The sequence below is a fragment of the Geotrypetes seraphini genome, chromosome 12 (genome assembly GCF_902459505.1).
Source record: "Geotrypetes seraphini chromosome 12, aGeoSer1.1, whole genome shotgun sequence".
Lineage (NCBI taxonomy): Eukaryota > Metazoa > Chordata > Amphibia > Gymnophiona > Dermophiidae > Geotrypetes > Geotrypetes seraphini.
Window position 1 is genome coordinate 43,178,257 of NC_047095.1, and position 23,803 is coordinate 43,202,059.

Genomic DNA, 23,803 nt, shown 5'->3' on the forward strand with positions numbered 1-23,803 from the left:
ATTTTTTAGTGTCTATTTCAACCTCGGGCCTTCTACACCAGCATTCTTCAAAGCAAAGCTTGCGGGTCAGTGGTTGTGGCCATTCATACTCTGATTCTTCCCTCTTTCCTTAAAGAATGACATGAAGATGGTTTCCCGCGGTTATCCGCGGGGATGGGAACGGTGATGAATTTTGTCACCGTGTCATTCTCTAAATTCTATGCGGATTACAAATTATTCAGGTACTCAAGCATTTTTCACTAACCATCCTGGTGGGCTCCCACTCTATCTAATGTACCTAGGGCAATGGAGATTAAGTGACTTGCCCAGGGTCACAAGGAGCAGTGCGGGATTTGAACCCACAACCACAGGGTACCAAGGCTGTAGCTCTACCCACTGCACCACACACTCCCACTCTAGGTTAAATCTAGAAAGGGATATTTCCCATTCTTATATGGCCTTGCTCATTCAGTTTGATTGACCACCTTTCAATAATAACAGCAAAATCAATAAACACACAAAAGCATATAATATAATATGATATAATATCATTCTTACATTCCATAATTACCTTCATTCAAGGTTCAGTGCGGATTGCAGCACACAGAAGACAGACAATTGCTGGGATATGCTCTTATGTTCTTAACAAAAAAAAACAAAACCCTTAATTCTCCAAAGCCTTAGAAAAATGAAAGGTTTTCAATTTCTTATGAAAACCCATATAATGCATCTCTAATTTGATTTCCTGAAGAAGAAGAAACCACATTTTTGGTACAATAGCAGTGATGTGAAAATATGCTTATATTTTATATTCATTGCTGCCAGAAAGATAATCGCTGACTGGCTCCTATTGTGTAATGTTCTGTTTGATACAGAAAAAAAACTAATAAAGAAGACAAATAAGATGGTGCTAACCTAGATATTATTCTTAAATATCAAAGGGCAAAGCTTGAAAGTCTATAGGCAGCCAATGCAATCTTTGAAGAATATAAGAACATAAAAATAGCCTTACTTGATCAGATCAATGGTTCATCTAGTCCAGTATCCCATCTTTATGGAGGCCAATCCAAGTCACAAGTACCTGGCAAAAACCCAAATAAGTAGCAACATTCCGGAGCTGATATTGTGATGTCGTAATGCCTCATTCCACCAATGCCTAAGAGCCAACCTCAGCAGTGATGTCACAATGGCTTGATTGTCCTATACTTGGCTCACATAAGAACATAAGAATAGCCTTACTGGCTTAGACCAATGGTCCATCTAGTCCGGTATCCCATCTTCATGGAGGCCAGTCCAAGTCACAAGTACCTGGCTAAACCCCAAATAGTAGCAGCATTCCATGCCAGCGATCCAGGGCAAGCAGTGGCTTCTCCCATGTCTGTCCCAACAGCAGTTTACGGTCTTTTCCTCCAGGAACTTGTCCAAACCTTTTTTTAAAAACCAGCCATATAAACCACCCTTACCACATCTTCTGGCAATGCATTCCAGAGCTTAACTATTCTCTGAGTGAGGAGTCACTTTATCAAATCGCCGAGCACCACAACATAATCTTGCTATAAGATTTGTAAAGGTTTCCTGAGTTTATCAGAACAGTCAGCATCGATAATGTTACAATCTGAGAATGGCAAAAGCTTGGATAATATACTTAAAATGATCTAATGAGAAATACTTCCTAATCCTACATAACTAAGGCCCCCTTTTATGAAGCTGTGTTAAGGGTTTTTATCTCAGACCACTGTAGTAAAAGCTCCGATGCACATAGAATTCCTATAAGCGTTGGAGCTTTTCCTGTAGGGACTCGTGATGAAAAACCCTAACACAGCTTCATATAAGGGGATCTAATTGATGGAGTTTCCAAAAACCTTCTTAGCTAACAAATAAACTGTGGAGTCTATAGTAATTCCTAGAATTTTCCGTGAGGATTCAATAGGGAGGGCAGTATTCTTATGTACAAGTTTGGTGTAAAATAATGAACTTAGGGTCCCTTTAATTAAACCATATTAAATGCAAATCCATGCTCAATGTGGGGAAAAAAGGCTTACCACAAAACGTGTTAAAGTTGTTCCTGTCAATTGCTGGCACCCTTTTCTATCTCCTGTCCAATCTTCACTGGCTCCCAGTGATTCCCAGAATCTATTTCAAATGCTCCGGCCTGGCTTTTAAGATCATTCACGGCATCCTTCCTCCCCTAATCCCACTATCCTTTAACTCCTCGAGTCCTGACTCCACCAGACCCGCCCAAAGATATAAACTATCCTTCCACTCTCTACGCTGTATTCTCTATGCAGGTAAACTGGGAAAATCTCTTCTCTTCAAAATCACAGGTCTCTGGAACGACCTTACTATCCCGTTGCGGAACCTGGGCTCTCTCCAACTATTCCGCAAGCAACTGAAAACTTGGCTCTTCTCTAACATGTAATTCGATTTCCCCCCTTACTCTTCCATTCTATTACGGAGAGGGTAGTGGATGCCTGGAATGCGCTCCCGAGAGAGGTGGTGGAGAGTAAAACCGTGACTGTGTTCAAAAAAGCGTGGGATGAACACAGAGGATTTAGAATCAGAAAATAATATTAAATATTGAACTAAGGCCAGTACTGGGCAGACTTGCACGGTCTGTGTCTGTGTATGGCCGTTTGGTGGGGGATGGGCTGGGGAGGGCTTCAATGGCTGGGAGGGTGTAGATGGGCTGGAGTAAGTCTTAACAGAGATATCGGCAGTTGGAACCCAAGCACAGTACCGGGTAAAGCTTTGGATTCTTGCCCAGAAATAGCTAAGAAGAAAAAAATTAAAAAAATTTTAAACTGAATCAGGTTGGGCAGACTGGATGGATCATTCGGGCCGTTATCTGCCATCATCTACTATGTTACTATATTACTATCATGTAAACCTTTTCCTTTCTCTTCTTATATTTAAGTTCTTGTAAACCGTGCCGAGCTCCACTTCCATGGAGAGGATGCGGTATATAAACTTAAGGTTTAGTTTAGTTTAGTTTTGGACTCTTAATTTTTATGTACACTGCTTTGATCCTTTGTTGGCAAAAGCGGTATCACAAATTCAGTACATAATAATAATAATAACGCATTTTGCAGTTATTTGCCTCCCAGTGCGTGCTAATCATGCACCATTTTAGAGCCCTTGGGAAAGTCCTACGTTAAAATGAGTTAAGCCCATTTCTTAATACTTTGTATTGAGCATTGAGATAAAGAACATAAGAACATAAGAAGTTGCCTCCACCGGGATCAGACCAGAGGTCCATCGCACCCAGCGGTCCGCACCCGCGGCGGCCCATCAGGTGCATGACCTGTCAAGTGTTCCCTGCCCTAAAAAACCTATCCTTACTTCTATCTGTATCCCTCAATCCCCTTTTCCTTCAGGAATTTATCCAAACCTTCTTTGAATCCCTGTAGTGTCTTCTGCCCCACCACAACCTCCGGGAGTGCGTTCCATGTGTCCACCACTCTCTGGGTGAAGAAGAACTTCCTGGCATTGGTTCTAAACCTATCCCCTTTCAGTTTCTCCGAGTGCCCCCTTGTACTTGTTGTTCCCCACAGTCTGAAGAATCTGTCCCTGTCTACCTTATCTATGCATCAAATTACTGTGTCTCAATGGCCACGAATTTGGTCTTGGAGGATGAGATGTACAATGTCTGCATCTATGAGACAAACATGGTTTTTCTTATTACATAAAGTATTTTGGACCCCAGTTCGTTTGCATAGAGTAGATAGTTCTAAATCTAATAGATGTTGGCATTGTCATCTGGAAGTTGGGACGTTAGATCATTTACTATATATACTATTGTCCTTTGATACTAAAATTCTGGAGATTGATTTGGGATCAGGTTAATAATTTATTCAAAAATCCAGTGGCACTATCGTATGATACCATTTTATCTGGAACATCTATGAGGGCAAAAAGTCAAATTTCGGCAAAAAATAACAAGCTTTTGTTTATAATGATGGGAGTTGCCATGCAGCTTATTTTAAAAAATTGGAAAAATCGGGATAGATTAAATTATTCATTCTGGTGGGAATCCCTATGTTATATCTTTAAAATGGAAAAGTTTATGGCCATTCAGAAGGGTTATTATAAAAAATTTATGGAAGTTTTGGGAACCATTAACTAAATATTGTAAATATTGATTTATTTGCATAAATTGGGGAAAACATGCACATCCGGGGACGGGGAGGGGGATATATTTTAATATTTGTTAAGAAATATAGAATTGTAAATTGAAAAGTGGGTGGGGGAAAATAAGTCTTGTCTTTATTCTATTAAGTATATTGTGCGATAATGATATTAATTTATGTAAATGCATCATCTTTTGTGCACAATTGAAATTTTAAATATGAATAAAGAATATTAAAAAAAAATACTTTGTAGTAAAAGGGCATCTTAACGAATGACTCAGTCCCATCAATTTGGTCTTTTCACTATTTAAGGCCTCTTCTACTAAACTTTTCTAGTGTGGGGAGCCGCGCTGCTCCCAACGCTCATAGAGTTCCTATGAGCGTCGAGAGCAGCACGGACCATTCAGTGCGGCTCTCTATGCTAAAAACTGCTAGCGCAGTTTAATAGGAGAGGGGGGTTAGTTTTAGTTTCCTACCACATCTATACATTCCTGAATTATCAAGGTAATATCTCTGATATTTGGTGCTATTGTTAACACTAAGCAGCTAAGAGCATTTTACTGCGGGCCAGCGAGGTAAGTGCTCCGACGCTCATAGGAATTCATTGAGCGTTGGAGCATTTATCTCATCGGCCTGCCGTAAAATGCTCTTACACTGCTTAGCATAAGGAGCCCTTATATTAGAATAAGAAGTGTAATCTTATCCATATAGGTGTAAAATTTACCTTGTAAGTATGATATTTTCCTGGGGCAGTAGACCTGGTTTTACATCGTCTAAGTTGCTATGTATAAATTCCGACTAGGCAGCCTCGTTAAACTTTTGGTTATACTTGCAGTATGACTAAGTCTAGGATGGCCCATGTCCTACCGAAATCCCGCCCTCACCACTCCTCCTAAAATACCCCTTTTAGCTCTGGGCGTACAGCAGCCCTGAAAGGGCCTAAGTCGTTTTGAGATACATCTAAAACCCAGTTCGATTATCGGCACTTGGACGACTTATCTTACTGATTGGCCAAGTGCCCATTTAGGCTGGTTTTTAGATGCATTTCCATTTTGATTATGAGCCCCTTAGCGTTTTCTGAGTTGGGATCAAACAACTAGTTAAAATATTCTTTGAGCTACATGTTCTATTTTCATATGGCCAATTAATTCTCAGACTCTGATAATTCTCAAATTCTTTCATTAGCTGAGATGTTGGAGATAATCAACTTTGTCAATTAGACCATCTCTGCTAGCTGCAATCTCCTCCAAATTTGTTTTTTTCTGCATTTAAAATCGGCTAATTTATCCTCAAATTCTAGTCATTCTCAGCTCCGTATTCTCCGTTTTTTTAAATTACTGATCTCAATTATTTTGCTTTAAACTTGGTTAGAACTGCAGTGACTTCCTGTCTTCCTTGTGAAATTTCAGCTTTAAAATCTTTCATCCACCCCCTCATCTTTCTCCTTGTAATTTACTTTCCATTTACATATATTCATCTTCTGACTCTCTCAGAGCCCATCTTGTGTATAACAGGAGCAGATGGGGGCCTCAATCACCAGATTTGAAATGCTGCTTTTTAAATTCTGTTAATTGTATGCCTTAACAGTCTATTGCTATGCCTTACTACTGAAGTTAAATACAGTCAATGTTTTTCTTTAAGTGATGCTAATTAGGATTGATTGAGATCTGAACCTAGAGGACTTGAACTTAGACAGTCATCTAAGATGGTGACATCACATCCTCCTCTATACCCCATTTTAATGTATTCACACTGCTATAAGTCATATTTTATGAAAACATAATTAAATGAAAAGACAGGTTGAGATGTGTGTTTCCTTTTCCTCCACTTGCAAATTTGTGCATGCCTATTCGAGGGCTTGATGTGAAAACACAGGGTAAAGTGAGTCTCATTAGGGTAACAGGGGATATATGAGGTGTGTTTGTGTGGATGTGTGTTTGTATGTATAAATTTTAATGCATGTGAGTGTATCTATATTTACGAGGGGCCGCTGATAAGTTCTCAGCCCAACCAAGAAGAGAATGATGTGGAGCCATGAAACGTACAAGTTATTCCACACTTTTCTTGGCACTTTTCATTTCAATGATATGAAATGAAACGAAAAGTGTCAAGAAAAGTGTGGAGTAACTTATAAGTTTCATGGCTCCACATCATTCTCTTCTTGGTTGGGCTGAGAACTTTTCAGTGGCCCTTCGTATTGTGATGTCATAATGCCTCATTCCACCACCAATGCCTAAGAGCCAACCTCATCGGTGATGTCACAATGGCTTGGATTCCTTATACTTGTGCCCATTTGCTAGATGCATTGAAATGAAAGTGTCAAGAAAAGTGTGGAGTAACTTATAAGTTTTGTGGCTCCACATCATTCTCTTCTTGGTTGGGCTGAGAACTTTTCAGTGGCCCTTCGTATTGTGATAAAAACCAAATCTGCAGTGAAACCACCAAAACAGGAAAACCAAACAAAAACGGCAGACAGTGTACAAGATGCAGGCAAAATTTATTGTACCAAGGTTAAAATGCAGTGATATAAAACCTTTTTACCAACCAAGGGACCCGACACGGTCCGTGTTTCGGACAACACGCCTTCGTCAGGGGTCCATGGTAAATAAGGTATAAAGTATACCGCAAAAAATGAAGGTAACAACTGAAAATAGAATCTCTGGTCACTGTGATACAGCCTGGTCTGATAAACCCCCTGAGTGCTCAGTTCATGTCCCAGGTAAATCCAGCTAATTTTCCAGCAACGTTGGTTGCGGTATACTTTATACCTTATTTACCATGGACCCCTGACGAAGGCGTGTTGTCCAAAACATGGACCGTGTCGGGTCCCTTGGTTGGTAAAAAGGTTTTATATCACTGCATTTTAACCTTGGTACAATAAATTTTGCCTGCATCTTGTACACTGTCTGCAGCTTTTGTTTGGTTTTCCCTCGTATTGTGATGTCATAATGCTTCATTCCACCAATGCCTAAGAGCCAACCTCATTGGTGATGCCACAATGGCTTGGTTTCCCTATACTTGTGCCTATTTACTAGATGCATTTAAATGAAAAGTGTCAAGAAAAGTGTGGAGTAACATAAGTTTTGTGGCTCCACATCATTCTCTTCTTGGTTGTTCTGAGAACTTTTCAGTGGCACCTCATATATATGTATGCTTGTACATCTGAGTTTGTATGTGTGTGTATTTGTGTCTGTATGTCTACGTGGTGTATGAGTGTGTGTGTATGTATGTATGTCTATGTTTTAATGCAGGGCTGCCCAAGTCCGGTCCTCGAGATCTACTGGCAGGCCAGGTTTTCAGGATATCCACAATGAATATGCATGAGAAAGAGATTTGCATACCAAGAAGGCAGCGCAGGCAAATCTCTCTCATGCATATTCATTGTGGATATCCTGAAAACCTGGCCTGCCAGTAGATCTCGAGGACCGGACTTGGGCAGCCCTGTTTTAATGTGTGTATTTTTGTGTGATTGTTATGTGTGTGTTTGTGTCTGCGTATATATCTTTGCAAGTGACTGTCAATGTCTATGCATCTTTATGAGTATCTTTGTACACGTCTATGTGTGTTTTAGTGTGTGTGTGTCTTTGTGCCTATACATACAGACAGGCAGATGGAGGGAGCCTTCTCATTTATTAGGCACTATGACGTGAGTGAAAGGTTTCAAATAATTAATTAAAAGAAAATGACTAAATTATTAGTGATGCCCATGAGTTTAAAGTAGTTGAAACTGACATTTGTTAAACTACATTTTGCAAGGAAAGCAGAAATTCCTTTATACCGGTGGTCTCAAACTCGTGGCCCGGGGGCCACATGCGGCCCGACAGGTACTATTTTGAGGCCCTTGGTATGTTTATCATAATCACAAAAGTAAAATAAAACAGTTTCTTGATCATATGTCTCTTTAGCTATAAATTACAATATTATTATTAAGACAGCCAAAAGGAAAGATTTATAAACTATAAAGAGTTTTTACCTCATGCAAAATTGTCATTTCTTTAATAAGACATTAACTATTTTTTTGTGAGGCCCTCCAAGTACCTACAAATCCCAAATGTGGCCCTGCAAAGGGTTTGAGTTTGAGACCACTGCTTTATACCATCTACAGATGAAAGCGCCTTTGAACAACTTGAAAAACTGAAAGTGGACAAAGGCATGAGACCAGAAACCTGAGAGAGCTCAGAGAGGTTTCAAGTTTTATTATTTTTAATATACCGACCATCAGCATGTATCCAAGTTTACAATGCTAAAAAAAAAAAAATAAAAGGTAAAATAATAATTATAGAAGGGGGAAGAGTGAACATTAAAAAGACAATTTACAAATACAAACATGAACTTGAGGGTAATAAAGGGAAGGGAGGGTCAATAATTACATTATTAAAAACAAAGTTTAAAAGAAGAGGGAGGGGGATATAACATCAGGAATGGGGTCGCTTCTTAAAAGCGGTTGAGATTAATTTTGCTAGCTTTTGGAGAGGAAGTATTTCAAAGTTGCGGTATGCGTCTTGAAATAAGAACGTTTTTAGTTTAGCCTTAAATTTGTCGAGAAGATTTTCATGACGGAGTTGAGGTGGCATGGCATTCCATAAAGGTTCTGGCAGGTCCTCTTAAAGGTTTGTTAAATTGCTTCTTTGAGAGGGGGAGGTTCTATGGCAGAGGCATAGCAGGGGTGAGAGGCACCCGGGGCGGCAACACCCCTCCTCCGCCTTCTTCTCCTCCTCCCCACCCCATCCGCCCCTTCCCTTCCCCTGTACCTCTTTAACGTTCCAGGCGTGAGCAGCAACCCCAACCTGCTGCTCATGCCGGTGTCGGCTCTTCCTTTGATGTCACTTCCTAGGTGCGGGTCCAGGAAGTGATGTCAGAGGAAGAGCCAACGCTGGCACGAGCAGTAGATTGGGATACGAGGGAAGGGAATGGGCACACGCAGTAATGGGGGGGCAGGGAAAGAGCATGGGAGGGCCAGTGCCCTCACCAAGATAGTACCTGGGGTGGTCCCCCCCCTCTTACTACGCCACTGTTCCATGGGATTAGAGAAGAGTGGATATGGTCCCCTTTCACAAATGTGAAGACAGAGAAGTGGGAATCTAATGGCTGGTAAGCCTTAATTCAGTAGTTGGAAAGGTAATGGAGGCACCGCTCAAGAGAAGGATAGTGAGATCTGAGGCAACATGGTTTCACCAAAGGAAAATGTTGCCAAGTGAATTTGAATGATTTCTTTAACTGGGCATTCAACAAGGTTCCGAACGGCTACTTAAAAAAATTGCGAGCCATGGAATTGAGGGTGAAATACTCATGTGGATAGGAAACAGAGAGTGGGGGTAAATGGACAATAGTCGGACTGGAAAAGCGTCACCAGTGGAGTGCCTCAGGGTTCGATGCTTAGACATATTTATAAATAGATCGGAGAAGGTTATCATGCCGCTGTACTGGGCCATGGTACGCCCTCACCTGGAATACTGCATCCAGCACTGGTCATCGTATGTGAAGAAGGACTACTCGAAAGGGTCCAGAGAAGAGTGACTAAAATGGTTAAGGAGGAGTTTCCATACAGTAAGAGAGTAGAGAAACTGGGCCACTTCTCCCTTGAAAAGAGGAGACTGAGAGGGGACATGATAGAAACATTCAAGATACTGAAGGGAATAGACTTGGTAAATAAAGACAGGTTGTTCATCCTCTCCAATGTAGAGAGAACGAGAGGGCACTCTAAAGCTAAAAGGGGATAGATTCCGCACAAACGTAAGAAAGTTCTTCTTCACCCAGAGGGTGGTGGAGAACTAGAACGCACTTCCGGAGGCTGTTATAGGGGAAAACACCCTCCAGGGATTCAAGACAAAGTTAGACAAGTTCCTGCTGAACCAGAACGTATGTAGATAGGGGGCCGCCGCAGGAGCGGACTGCTGGGCACAATGGACCACTGGTCTGACCCAGCAGCGGCAATTTTTATGTTCTTATGGGTGACTAGAAAAATGGAAAGTGGACATAACACTGGATGTAGTTTACTTGGATTTTAGTAAGGCCTTTGACATAGTCCTCGATAGGAGGCTAACATTAGGACATAAAATGGTGACCTGGATTGAAATCTGATTGACTGACAGATTGCTGAGGGTGGTGGTAAATGGAATCTACTCAGACAATAAAAATATAAGTAGTAGAATACTTCAGGGATTGGTACTGGGACTGATTCTATTCAACATATTTGTGAGTGACATTGCTTTAAGTTTGTAGCTCTATCCACCTTACCATCACTGTCATGTTTTCATTTTAGAAAATTTTAGTAAACCTATTTGTTTGATAAATTTATATCTTGATTGCTAGTGCTGTATTTATGATATGTGTATTTATATGATTCGCTGATTGTTCAGTTCTTTTTGATGTGAACCGCCTAGAACTTATTGGTGTGGCGGTATACAAAAATAAAGTTATTATTATTTATTGTACACTTTCTTTCCTTTTCTCCATTGTAAGCTGCCTTGAAGGGTTGTTTTTTTAACCATATGAGCAGGATAGTAAACTTTAATAAACTTGAAACTTTAAAAATGCTAGGCTGCATAGAGAGAAGTGTAGCCAGCAGGAAAATGGAGGTGTTGATGCCCTTGTACAAGTCGCTTGGGAGGCCCCACTTGGAGTACTGTGTTCAGTTTTGGAGGCCATATCTCTTCAAGGACATATAAAGATGTGAGGCAGTTCAGAGGAAGGCAACAAAAATGATAAAGAGTTTATGCCATAATACATATGAGAAGAGGCTGGAGGATTTAAATATGTATATGCTAGAGAAAAAGGTGATATTGATACAGACATTTAAATACATGAATGGTATTAATATTTAAGCAAAACTCTTCTAGAGACATAGGGGCTGTAGAACTAGAGGAATGGAAGTTGCAGAGAGGAAGACTTAGGAGTAAGAACGCATAAGAACATAACAATAGCCATACTGGGTCAATCCAATGGTCCTTGTAGCCCAGTTTCCTCTCTTCACGGTGGCCAATCCAAGTCACAAGTACCTGGGAAAAAAACAAATGGTAGTAACATTCCATGCTACTGATCTAGGGCAAGCAGTAGCTTCCCCCATGTCTGTCCCAATAGTAGACTGTGGACTTTTCCTCCAGGAACTACTTTTTCACAGAGAGGGTAGTAGATGCCTGGACTACCCTTCCAGGAGAGGTGGTAGAGTTAAAATTGACAAGTGAATTCTGGGATAGGCAGAGGATATATAAAGAGGATGGAAACACAACGTGGCTATTGAGGTATTGATCTTGGGCAACAGTAGTGAGAACTGAAGCTGATGGACAAACTTCTGCAGTCTGTGTCCCACAAAGACTGAAAGAAGATTTGGCATCTCCAGCACTGGGACAACTGAAGCCAATGCCAGACAGGCTTCTATGGATTTTGTCCTGCATATGGCAAAACACAGCTGAAGCTTCTGCGTTAAATCCAATACTTGGGAAGTAAGGCTAGTGCTTGGCAGATTTCTATGGTTTGTGTCCTAATTTTGGCTAGAAGATCTAGTTGGGCTGGAGTGGACTTCGATGGCAACTTTGCCTTTACCATCTAATCTCCAAACCAGGGCTACCCAAGTCCGGTCCTCGAGATCTACTGGCAGGCCAGGTTTTCTTGATATCTCCAATGAATATGCATGAGAGAGATTTGCCTGCACTGCCTTCTTGGTATGCAAATCTCTCTCATGCGTGTTCATTGTAGATATCCAGAAAACCTGGACTGCCAGTAGATCTCGAGGACCAGACTTGGGAAGCCCTGCAAACTATTGTTTGGTCTTTTTAATATTTTTTTTAATGCATGGATTTATTTTATCTGGGCCTCAAAAATAAGTCTTTTAAAATAATGTCCATACTTCATGGAAACATTTAAGCCTGGTAACATCTCCTTTTAGTTTTCTTTTTTTCTAATTACTTCATTTTATCAAATTTAGAGCAGAACTGCGATGTCCATCCCTTTGTCCTTTTCTAGCTCTAGCAACCCATGTAGACTTATTAGGCCACTGTATTAGGCCACACAGCATAACAGTGCCTGGACTTTCCTGTGGATCTGAAGGAGCTCCTAGAAATATCGTTAATCACAATTATAGTTATTATGGTTTTTCGTCCAAACTGTTACATTAGGCAGGCACTCACCCATAAAGTAAATGTCCCTTTAAATGTACTTGAGCTGCTCTCAATCAGGCAGAATGAACCTAGTGGCAAGGAAAAATCATCTTTCAAACTAGCTCAAGGAACGTTTAATTACACTAATAGTCAGGATACGTTTATTACCAAGGAGATCTATCTTTTAAACACACTTAAACTGCCTTCAATTCTCTAGATATGCAGTGCTAATCTTGCAGCGAAGGAAAAAAAAAAAAAGCCTTTTTAAATCCTCTCTTTCTAGGTCAGTTCAATTCTTTTTTTTTTTTAATTTATAAGATTTCTAATTTTACTTACAAGCATTGCATTTTGCTAGTTGCTATAGATCTAGAAATTACATACAATATAGCATATAAAGGAAACAATTAACTAACTCTTATTTAGTCCACAAAAATGAGGATCAGGAAAGGAAATAAGCTTGCACTCAGAAATAACAAAAATTAATTTAGATTTCCCGTACTACAGCCAGATGGAAGGTCATACATCATTAGACATGGTTACCAGCCTTTCTTTTGATCCAATAAATTCTAAAAGTTGTTTGGGCTCAAAGAAAAGGAAATTCTTATCTTGATAAGATACATAACATTTTGCAGGAAATTTAACAAGAAATGTAGCCCCCAGAGCCAGAACTCTTGGCCTCAAAGACAAAAATTTTTTCCTACGCCTCTTGGTTTTCTGAGCAAGATCTGGAAAAACACGAACGTCTGAGCCTAAAAACTTATCATTTATATGATGAAAATACAAGCGGAGGATAAATTCCCTATCACTTTCCAAGACTAGAGTTAACAGCATGGTAGTTCTTGACAACCTTAAGGGAATTTTCCAGAAATGAAGACAAATTCATGTCCACTGCTCTATCTTTTTTTTTTTTTTTAATATATTTATTGATTTTTCAAAATAATTTCCAAGTATACAACACTTGTACAGAAAGTTAGATTAAGACAGTGTAATTTATATCAAATCAGGTAAAACCAAAAAATCAGGAAACTAATTATTTCTTAATCTATCTCAAGTCCTCATAAAATCAAAGAGATCCAAGATTAAATCTGAGTGAATTTTAAACAACAAAGAATAATACTATATAAAGAAAACTGCAGATTGCTGTTGAGAGGGAGACCTATTTCTCTTTCCTATCATTGTTATGTTGGTTCTTCTCTTCCAAGGCGTTTAAGAGATATGAAACTAGATAAGTGAGAAGGTTCTAGGAAAACAAATTTTAAGGATTGATATCTTATAACACATTTACAGGGAAATCTTAAGTAGAATACACCTCCAATTTCAGTTACTGCTGGTCTCAAAATCAAGAACTGTGTCGCCTCCTTTTTTGTGTCTCTTTGGAGACATCAGGAATCATCTGAATTTTATACCCCAAAAATTTTTTGGATCTGTTCTGAAAGAACATTCTCATAATCCATTCCTTGTCCAGTAGAAGAGCTACCGTCAACAGGAGTGTAGCTGGGGAGGAAAGAGAAGATTTGGAGGTTTCTAATATGTTTGAGACGTCTAGTGGTCTTTCCTGTTGATTGTCATTAGCTCTTGTTGTTGTTGGTCTTTATTCTTCTTAGGAAGATAGTAGACTCGAGCGACCACTGCTCTATCTACTGGAATATCTGTAGGAGTAGATTCTTCTTGTGGTGTCTTTATATTCAAATAATAAGCTCTAACAATTGGAGGTAAATTTTCTAATGGAATGGCCAAAGTTTCACAGAAATATTTTCTAGCCATCTCAGCTGGTGATATAATAGGACACTTTGGAAAATTCAAGAATCTTAAGTTATTTTTCCTCAGTTGATTTCCAATATTCTCCATCTTGCGAGAAACATAAGATCTCTCTTTGACCAATTCCATTTGTACTTTTTTTACTTCATTCAAATTATTTTCTTGGTTCTCCAACTTTTCACTCAAATTAGTTAGAAGTACTCCCTGTTGTACCACCTTGGAAAAAACAGATTAATAGTCTGTTATAATAGTAGAAAGACTCAATTTAAGGTTGGAATCCATGACTGATATGGCCTGCCACAGCATCTCCATATCTATTTTCTCTGGTTTCTTCATCTCCCCAAAACTGATAACATTCCCTCCTGAAGCACCTCTTACCTCCTCCTCTGTGTTGCAGGGAGACTGCTGGTAATTCCCATCTCCATCTTCTTCCAAAGAGTTCAGTGGAAGTGTCCCTCCTGTACTGGGGTCAAGCTTTCCCTCTTGGGGCTGCAGGACTCCAGACATTCCCTGCACTGGAGTACTTCCGGGTTGGGGAGGAACTAGCCTCTGCTCTGGGCTTAACGAAGCCCGGTTCGCTGCGCTGAGGTCCCTCCCAAATTCTGGTTGTCCCCCAAAGTAGTTCGGGTCACTTCACCCAAACGAGCAAAGATGCTCGTAAGTGTCGTCTGGACCAATTGTTGGGGAGACTCTACCGCTGGAGGGGCAAAGCGGGGGGACTCCCTTTCTCTTTCCCATATCACTACCAGGTAAGAGACTCGCAAGCACGGCACCAGGCGAGACGAGCAGCACAGCTCATTCAAGCATCCACTCCTGACGCCATCTTGATCCAGCAGATGAGGTTTTGTAGGTCAGTTCAATTCTCATATCATGAGGGGTCCAGGTTTGTAACGTACACCTCTCTCTGTAGCATAATTGCACAAAAAGATTTTATTATTTCCCACTGTATAAATGTTTGCATATTTAGCTAATAACAGAGTTCAGTGCCTTGATCTATATATTCCATTTCTTTTGAGCCACGGGCAACAGGGTACTGCATTTTGGATTCTAGTTCCATGCCTTCCTCAGTTTCTCCCTGGTCTGTTTCCAGCACAGAAGGACTCTAAAGAATATCTTATATAAGATATATATGATATACGAGAGGGTTATATATCATTTATATCTTATATAAGGGATCTATCTATCTATCTATCTTATATAAGGGATAGAAGATATAAGAGAGGGTTTAAAAAGGCATTTTTTTTTTCTTCCAAGGGAATGTCTATGCCCAGTAGTTAATCTCCGGGCTTTTGATGAGTTATGCTCTATCTGCACTTCTGGCTATGCCTTTTCCTACGTCCTAGACATCGCCTTCTCCCTTTCTCTTAAAGGGTCTTTTACCTAAAGCTGAAGGGGTCCTCTCAAATCACCTGTTGCGCTTCTTTTGCCCTCCTCATTATCACACATGAAGCCCTATTCTACACAGAATGTAGCGATTGGAACTGAGACAGCCAAATCAGGACATGTACAGTTGCGGTGGCATTTTTGAAAGGGATCTGCAAATATAGAGCCTGTTCTAAAACACATAAGAGTGCACATGTATTTGTCAGCTCATGTCAGTGGGAGAAGCCATTTTTCAGATAAGCACATTGAAAAAATGAACGGCATGAATGCGGCATCTTCCACGTGCAGGTGTTGGCACATACAATTTCACAGCTTAAAACATAGTAAAATAGTAACACAGTAGATGACGGCAGACAAAGACCCGAATGGTTCATCCAGTCTGCCCAACCTGATTCAATTTAAATTTTTTAAATTTTTTCTTCTTAGCTATTTCTGAGCAAGAATCCAAAGCTCTACCCGGTTCTGTGCTTGGGTTCCAACTGCTGAAGTGTCCGTCAAAGCTCACTCCAGCCCATCTACACCCTCCCAGCCATTGAAGCCCTCTCCAGCCCATCTTCCCCCAAATGGCCATATACAGACACAGACCGTGCAAGCTTCCTTGTGAACGTGCCGACACTGCCATGTGTAACCTTAAACGTGTAAGAGGTACCAATTAAAACGTATGGCCGCAACGTCAAAGTGATTTAATTTTTGAAAGTAGACAAAAATTATTAGGAGAATGACTCCCTTAACCTCTCATGTAAACCTCTGGCTGAAAATAACCCTATACGTTCCCTTTTGAAAATTAAGCGCTGCAGCTGCATTTGTTTTAACATCCTCTTTTCAGTGACTTCACCAACATTACACCAAGTACTGTCTACTAGTAAGGATTAGATCTAGTATGTGTCCCCTCCCCCCCAGACCAACTGCTCCACGAATCAGTCATTTATTTCATCCAGAAACTAAATCTTCCTAGCATGTCCTGCCATTTACTGAATCAATATTAGGGTTATTGAAATATCCCATTATTATATTATTAACAAATTTTTTAGCCTTCTTAATGTTTGTTATTATTTCACTGTCTGTCTCTTAACTCTGTCCAGATGGAGGGTGGTATATCCCCACCACTGTGCTCCTCACCACATATGGAATTTCTATCCCTAAATTTTCCATATTGCAGTTTTTTTCCACTCAGAACCTTTATTTTGTTTGACTCTATATACCATCCTTAATATATGGTGGCACTCCTCTACCATTTGATAAACCCCATCACTTTGTTATATGATGTAAAAGCAACAATGTGAGGACAGAGTATAATAAAAATCTAGTCAGGTCTGATAATAAGATTTAGTCAATAAGGTCCAGTAAATAATACTATCTTTCAGGCTAATGTGAGGAAAAAGGTCTTTTATATACCAAAACAAAAAAGCATTGGCAGTGCCCTGTATTTAACTCTCAAAGAACATTCACTGGCCACGAAAGGAAATAATGAACAAATAAATGTGAGACACTTCAGTATGGGCCTAAATTTAAGGCGAATAACTTTTGATGGCCTCGGGCAGAAAACTCATAGGTGACCAGCACCAGGTTTTGAATAAAAATCTAAACAAGTTCTGCCCCGTACATCATTTGATTGAGACCAAATGATGTATGGGGCAAAACTTATTTTATTCAAAACCTGGTGCTAGTCACCTATGAGTTTTCTGCCCGGGGCCATCAAAAGTTATTCGCCTTAAATTTAGGCCCATACTGAAGTGTCTCACGTTTATTTATTCATTATTTCCTTTTGTGACCAGTAAATGTTCTTTGAGAGTTAAATACAGGGCACTGCCAATGCTTTTTTGTTTTGTTATATTATATTTTGGCAGTTTTTCTTAGAGTTTTTTGATTGCCTTTTATATACCAGACATATTGGCCTTTACTTTCCAGATTCAGAGAGATGTCCAAAAGATTATAGGCACAGAAGTGTATTTTCACGGACAGAACCAAATATCTCTTGAGTTGACTTGAATATTCTTTTACAGTTTGAGAAAAAAATGCAGAGGACTGAATATTATCAGATAATTGTCCATTTGTATAGTTCAGAAGAACATTTTTGACACGCTTTACCTTTTTAGTCATGCTTTCTGGTGGCACGTCTCGTCGCCCAAGTGGATAGGGATTCCATGGGCTAGTAGGAGACATATCTTCTTGTCCATTATCAAGCATGTTGCTTTGCTGTGATGGGGTCTGGTGTAAAACATGGTAGAATATTATTTAATAAAATATTACAGAAATGATTAACAACAACTTTTAAGTCAGTCATGCCAAAATAAACTACGTATGACAGGAGACTCTACGAATTAGAGCCTCGTTTACCAAACTGTGCTATGGTAAGCCTGCTAAACTGTATCAATTAGTACAGGTCCCATTATATTCAATTATATTCACTAATACTGGGAATTAATAGTATTAGCATACACTAATGCCATAGCACACTTCAGTAAATGAAGTCCTTAATCAGGGTTAAGTTTTATTTGTCTTTATATTAAGATTTAAAACGCATAGAATATTTCAAAATGTTTAAAATACCACAAATATTGTTTAGGTATGAAAGATCAAAAATGCTAAATTGGTTTCTCACATGTTGCAAAAGCCAAAACCATAAGCCAATCATTTTGCTATCCAATTCATAAGAACAATATAGTGCTACAAAACACTAGCCAGACCTAACATTAAGCAGCGGAGTTTAAACTTAAGGGGAATATGCACATTCTCTTTGTAAATTAATTCTATAAATTAATTCTAGAAGGGGCGCTCAAAATTAGAGCCCAAATTCTGTAACCAGCGCCTAAAGTTAGGCACCTATTTCAGAGGCGCCCACCTAGATAGGCACCTATCTAAAATTGAAGAACAAGCTCAATTAAGCTTTTAATCAGCACTGATTGAGACACAGGCGCCTATCAAGAAAGCGCGATCCTGTAACAAGGCGCCTCTAAAAATTTAGGCGGCCTTCAAAAAAATAGGCGCTATGCAGGTTAGGCGTGGGCGTGGCTAAGTGTTAGGCGCCTTCTTACAGAATCCCTGCTCTTAAGCGTGCTTAAGAGCTCGCATGGGCGCCTAACTTTTAGTTGTGCCTAGAGCTGGCCTATTTATTGGGCGCCTGCAAAATAGGTGCCCAATAGGGGCCGCTCAGCGCGATTCACTAAACAGCGCCCAATTTTACTTGAATCATGCTGAACAGTGCCTAATTAGGCGCTTCTTATAGAATTTGCCCTTTAATCCCCCCAGGTACATTAGATAGATAGAGTGTGAGCCTGCCAGAACAGAGAGGGAAAAATGCTTGAGTACCTGAATGTAAACCACTTAGACTATAAGTGGTATATAAATACTACAAATATATAAATAGGTACTCAAGAATTTCCCCTATCTGTCCATCTAACGTACCTGATAATGGAAGTTACCAGTGACCTCCTAATGTCCGATGCTTGAAGCTGCGTTTAAATACTGACCCAACCAACATATCTCTAATCTAATCTTCTATTTGTGCGTCGCTCATACCTATACAGGCTCAAGGCAACTTTAAAGAGAGGAGAGAGGGAAGAGGATGGAGAGGGAGGGAGAGAGGGGAGGAGGATAGGTAGGAGGGGAGAGAGGGAGAGGTGAGAGATAAGAGGGGGGAGTGTAGGTGGGAGGAAAGGGGAGGAGAAGAGGAGAGGATGCAGGAGATTAACCCCCTCTTTTACAAAGGTGCGCTAAGCTTTTTACCAGCCATTTCTTATGAATGATCTGCACAGGGCAGGAGCGTAGGAATATCGCTCCAGCCCTGAAAGCCCACTAGACCACCAGGTAAGGTTCCGGGGAGTCTCAGAGGGCTTAAGGTAAGGCCTGGGATTCCTGGGGAAGGCAGGGGTGGGTCAGAACCGGCCCAAATATTATTCATGGTTTTTTAATATTCACAGGCCGGCTCTGCCCATAACCCCCACGAATATTGAGGGAGAAGTGTATTCTTCAATTGTTTCAATTTTATGTAATTTGTGCATTTTTTATGTTTTATATTTTTTTAATGCTTTAAGATTCCTGATGCAGGCACTTTAGTCAAAACACGATGTGTGTTGACTCTGACGTTTTTATGACTGATTGATTGTCTTATTGACTTACATTGCACTTTTGGTCGATACTAAAGTTTGAATACCTGGCTCCCTCTGTTCTTGCTTGTTGGATTTCGTTTGTGTAGAGGTGTCTGTCTCCTTTGTTTTTTGCCTGTAAAGTTAACCTCTATCAGGGCAATTTTCAAAAGTAGCTAAGCAGTCTGAAAACCGCCTACTTTTTCCTTGGGTTAAAGTGTATGTGTAAGGATGAACAGCATGTGTACTGTTACCCATGGGATAAAGAAAGCAGGCTTATGGCACTGTATGGTCAGGGGAGGAAATGACACACCTAGATCTTTGGCAAGGAAAAAGTAGCTGTGGGTATAAATCTCTGCAGAAACTTGCTTCCAGCTTTCAAAGTCCATCGCTAAAAGGACCTTATTATTAATTTTCTACAGTTGCAAATCTCATTTTCTACAGTGTGTGGATAGTTGCAAATCTCATTAGTATTGCAAACCTCATTAGTTGCAAATCTCATTTTCTACAGTGTGTGGATAGTTGCAAATCTCATTAGTATTGCAAATCTCATTTTCTACAGTGTGTGGATGTTATTGAAAAATGCCATCCTGGAAGCCCAGACTAGATATATTCCATGTATTCAAAAAGGAGGAAGAAAGACCAAACAGCAACAAGTGAGGTGAAGGAAGCTATTAGGGCTAAAAGAGAATCCTTCAGAAAGTAGAAGGATGTGACTGAAAATAATGGTAAACAGCACAAAAAATGGCAAATCAAATGCAAGGTGCTAATAAGGAAGGCAAAGAGAGACCTTGAAAAGAAGATTGCACTGGAAACAAAAACACACAGTAAAATTATTTTAGATATATTAAAAGCAAGAAGCCAGGAAGAGAATCAATTGGACTGTTAGGCAACTGAGGGATAAAAGGGGCTTTCAGGGAAGACAAGGCCATAGTGGAGAGATTAAATTAATTATTTTCTTTGGTCTTCACTGAGGGAGATATTGATGCCAGAAATGGTATTCAATTCTGATGAATCAGAGAAACTCAAACAAATTTCTGTAACACTGGAAGATGTAATGGGTTAATTTGACAAACTAAACAGTAGCAAATTGCCTGGACTGGATGGTATATCCTAGAGTGCTGATAGAATTGAAAAATGAACTTGCAGAGATATTGTTAGTAATTTTTCTTTAAAATCCAGCATAGTACCAGAAGACTGGAGGGTGGCCAACATGATGCCAATTTTTAAAAGGGCTTCAGAGGTGATCCGAGAAATTATAGACCAGTGAGTCTGACATCAGTGCTGGGCAACATGGTAGACACTATTATAAAGAATAGAATGACAGACATACACATATGAATGGATTAATGACAGAAAGCCATAATGGATTTAATCAAGGGAAATCTTGCCTCACCAATATACTGCATTTCTTTGAAGGGGTGAATAAACATGTGGATAAAGGTGAGCTGGTTGATATTATATATTTGAATTTTCAAAAGGCATTTGACAAAGTACCTCATGAAAGACTTCTGAGGAAATTAGAAAGTCATGGGATAGGAGTTAATGTCCTATTATGGATTAAGAACTGGTTGAAAGACAGAAAACAGAGAGTAGGTTTAAATGGTCAATATTCTCAATGGAGAACGGTAAATAGTGGAGTTCTCAAGGGGATTGTGCTGGGACTGCTGCTTTTTAACATATTTATCAGTTATCTAGAGATGGGAATAGCTAGTGAGATAAAAAGATTATGTACTTACCCTGGTAAGCTCTTTTCCAGTAGATAGGTGAGACTTTCTAGACAAGTGGGTAGTATCCCCCTTGGCCACGTGCCATCTGCAGAAGGAATCCAGTTCAGATTTTTCTCTGTGCCTCTTCTGTACTTCACTGAGCTCCTTAGCTCCACCTACAGTTAGTACCCAAACACCAAGGGCCACCAAATCAACGTGAAATACAGACATACAGACCAACCAAGGTCATAGATAACTGTTCTGCTCAAAGGAGTAACATAAGAATATCAGCTGCAAATAGCTGGCAAAAACTTCAAAGGCGCTCAGAAACTGGAAAAGAGCTTACTAGGGTAAGTACATAATCTCTTTTGCAAGTGCAATAGATGAGACATTCTAGACAAGTGAGACATACAAAAGCAGTCCCCAAAAAGCTAGGGCAGGCTTACTGCGCTGACCCTCAAGACTGAGGACCCACAGTCCTGTCTCGCCGTCATATCCACTCTATAAAACTGGGCAAACATGGGTAGAGAGGACCATATTGCTGCCATGCAAATCTCCTCAGGGGAGACAGCTCTAGCTTCAGCCCATGAAGACGCAACACATCTAGTCTAATGTGCCTTGATGGACACAGGAGACTTTCTCAGAAAGAATGTAGGCTGACCAAAGGGCCTCATGGATCCATCTGGAAATCGTGGCCTTAGAAGTAGGAGCACCCCACTTGACAGAATGAGTCAGCACAAACAAATGGTCAGAAAGACGAGATGAAACTCATTTGTGACCTCCAGAGAGCCTCTCTCTTCCAACCAGTAGACTCCCTGATTAACATGGAAAGCTGAAACCAACAGAGTCAGAGGAGAAGCTTCCGCCCACACACACGTGACTGCAGGCAGCCAGGCTTCGCAGGCTTCAGTAAGTTTCTTTACTAAAGCGCCGCGAAGGTAAGGGGGGAGGGAGATAGATTTGGCCTTGGGGAGAGAGGGAGGGGATCGCACATGATCAGTGACCATGTGCCTTCCCTCCCTTAACTGTGGGGACAAGGCCATTCACTGCTCCATGAGGTGGAGGATGGCCTTGTCCTCGTGCCCGCAGTGAGCACTTTTCCCCCCCACTGTTTTGGCGGGTTACCCGCGGCTACCCGCAGGTAACTGCCACCGTGTCATTCTCTACTCCCTATCCTAATCTTGTCTCTGAGTCCACCTACCTTCCCCCACGGGTTAATCCTTGTTAATTGCATGCATAATTTGAGGTTACAGGGAGGAAGACTTAGGAGCAATGTTAGGAAATTCTTCTTCATGGAGAGAGTGGTTGATGCCTGGAATGCCCTCCTGAGGGAACTAGTGGAGAGGAAAACAGTGAAGGAATTCAAAAAAGCGTGGGATAAACATAGAGGATCTTTAATTAGAAAACGAAGGATGTAAATTAAAGGCCGGTATTGGACAAACCTGCATGGTCTGAGTCCCATATGTGGTGATTTGGTATAGGATGGGCTGGGGAGGGGCATCAATGGGAACTCCACTAACTTGGAACATGAGGACATTACTGGCCAGACTTTATGGTAGATATCCTGCAAACAACGTGATGGTTGGATAGGCTGGAGTGAGCTTGGACGGCAACTTCAGCACTTGCAACCTAGGACAATACCTGTTCTTTTATTTATATAACACTGTTCTTGTTTAAAAATCAATAAAGAATTATAAAAAAAAATCCCAGATACGTTTATCAAATTATCTATTGGGCTTTACGCTTAGATGAAGAAGTTAAAATCTACAAGGATTGAAGAAGTCGAAAATGGACTGATGAAGATATAGGCCTTTATTTTTATGCATCCAAGTGGACCAACGTGGCAACCCCACCACTATTAGACAGAAAGTATTTGCAGTGTTGAGACCTTTCAAACTGGAGCAGCGATGACCGCTGCGATCCGGTGAAAATAAATCCTAATGAAAATGCTGAGTGAGCAATGGGGCTGCTTGGTTCTGATCGGCAGCTTAATTATTTTAGCATCTGGTGAAAGTTCCACATCCGTGTATCAGAAACTTTGTGCCGCGGAACACTAGTGTGCCACACGAAATGTCAGGCGTGCTGCCAGGCACTGGGGAGGAGGACAGGCACTGGCGGCAGCCGATTGCCTACAAGATGAGAGGCACATCCTATAGCCAGTCAGCTGCCGCCAGAGCCTCTCCTCCTCCCTGACATCTTTCCTCCTCTCCGCGTCTCTTCTTTTTCAGGATATCCCTAATGAATACGCTTGAGAAAGATTTGCATGCCACTACATCTATTGTAAGCAGATTTGTCTCATTGAAGCATGATGGCAGATAAAGGCCCATCCGCAGCATCCACTATCTCCTCCTCTTCCTATTGGCTAAGGCTCTTTACGCTTGCATTGTGATGTTGTAGAGCTTTATGGTTATAGAAACATAGATAACTATATTCATATCACAAGGGAGGACATGTGTTCTTCGGCTTCCTGAAATTATTTATAGTATGCACGAGCACTTTATAACACCAAGCTGTCTATCACGTGACCATCGGAGGTGTATCAACCACCATAAAAGATAAGTTAATCTTATAGAAAATGGATTTTAGATTGTTAAATGGTGGTACAGACACAAATAGTGCCATGATGGTCTGACGGCAGCCGATGTGTGTTTTTACACTTCAACACT

The 23,803-nt window shown here is 40.5% G+C and overlaps 1 protein-coding gene across 8 annotated transcripts in view; it reads right to left on the reverse strand.

The window, feature by feature from the left end:
• Positions 1–23,803, reverse strand: part of LRRC7 (leucine rich repeat containing 7) — a 464,098-nt gene that overhangs the window by 50,300 nt on the left and 389,995 nt on the right. For all 8 annotated transcript variants that reach the window (XM_033916815.1, XM_033916814.1, XM_033916811.1 and 5 more), the window contains one exon: positions 17,432–17,551. In XM_033916815.1, the coding sequence (XP_033772706.1) occupies positions 17,432–17,551 (120 nt within the window). The remainder of the gene's footprint in view (positions 1–17,431; positions 17,552–23,803) is intronic.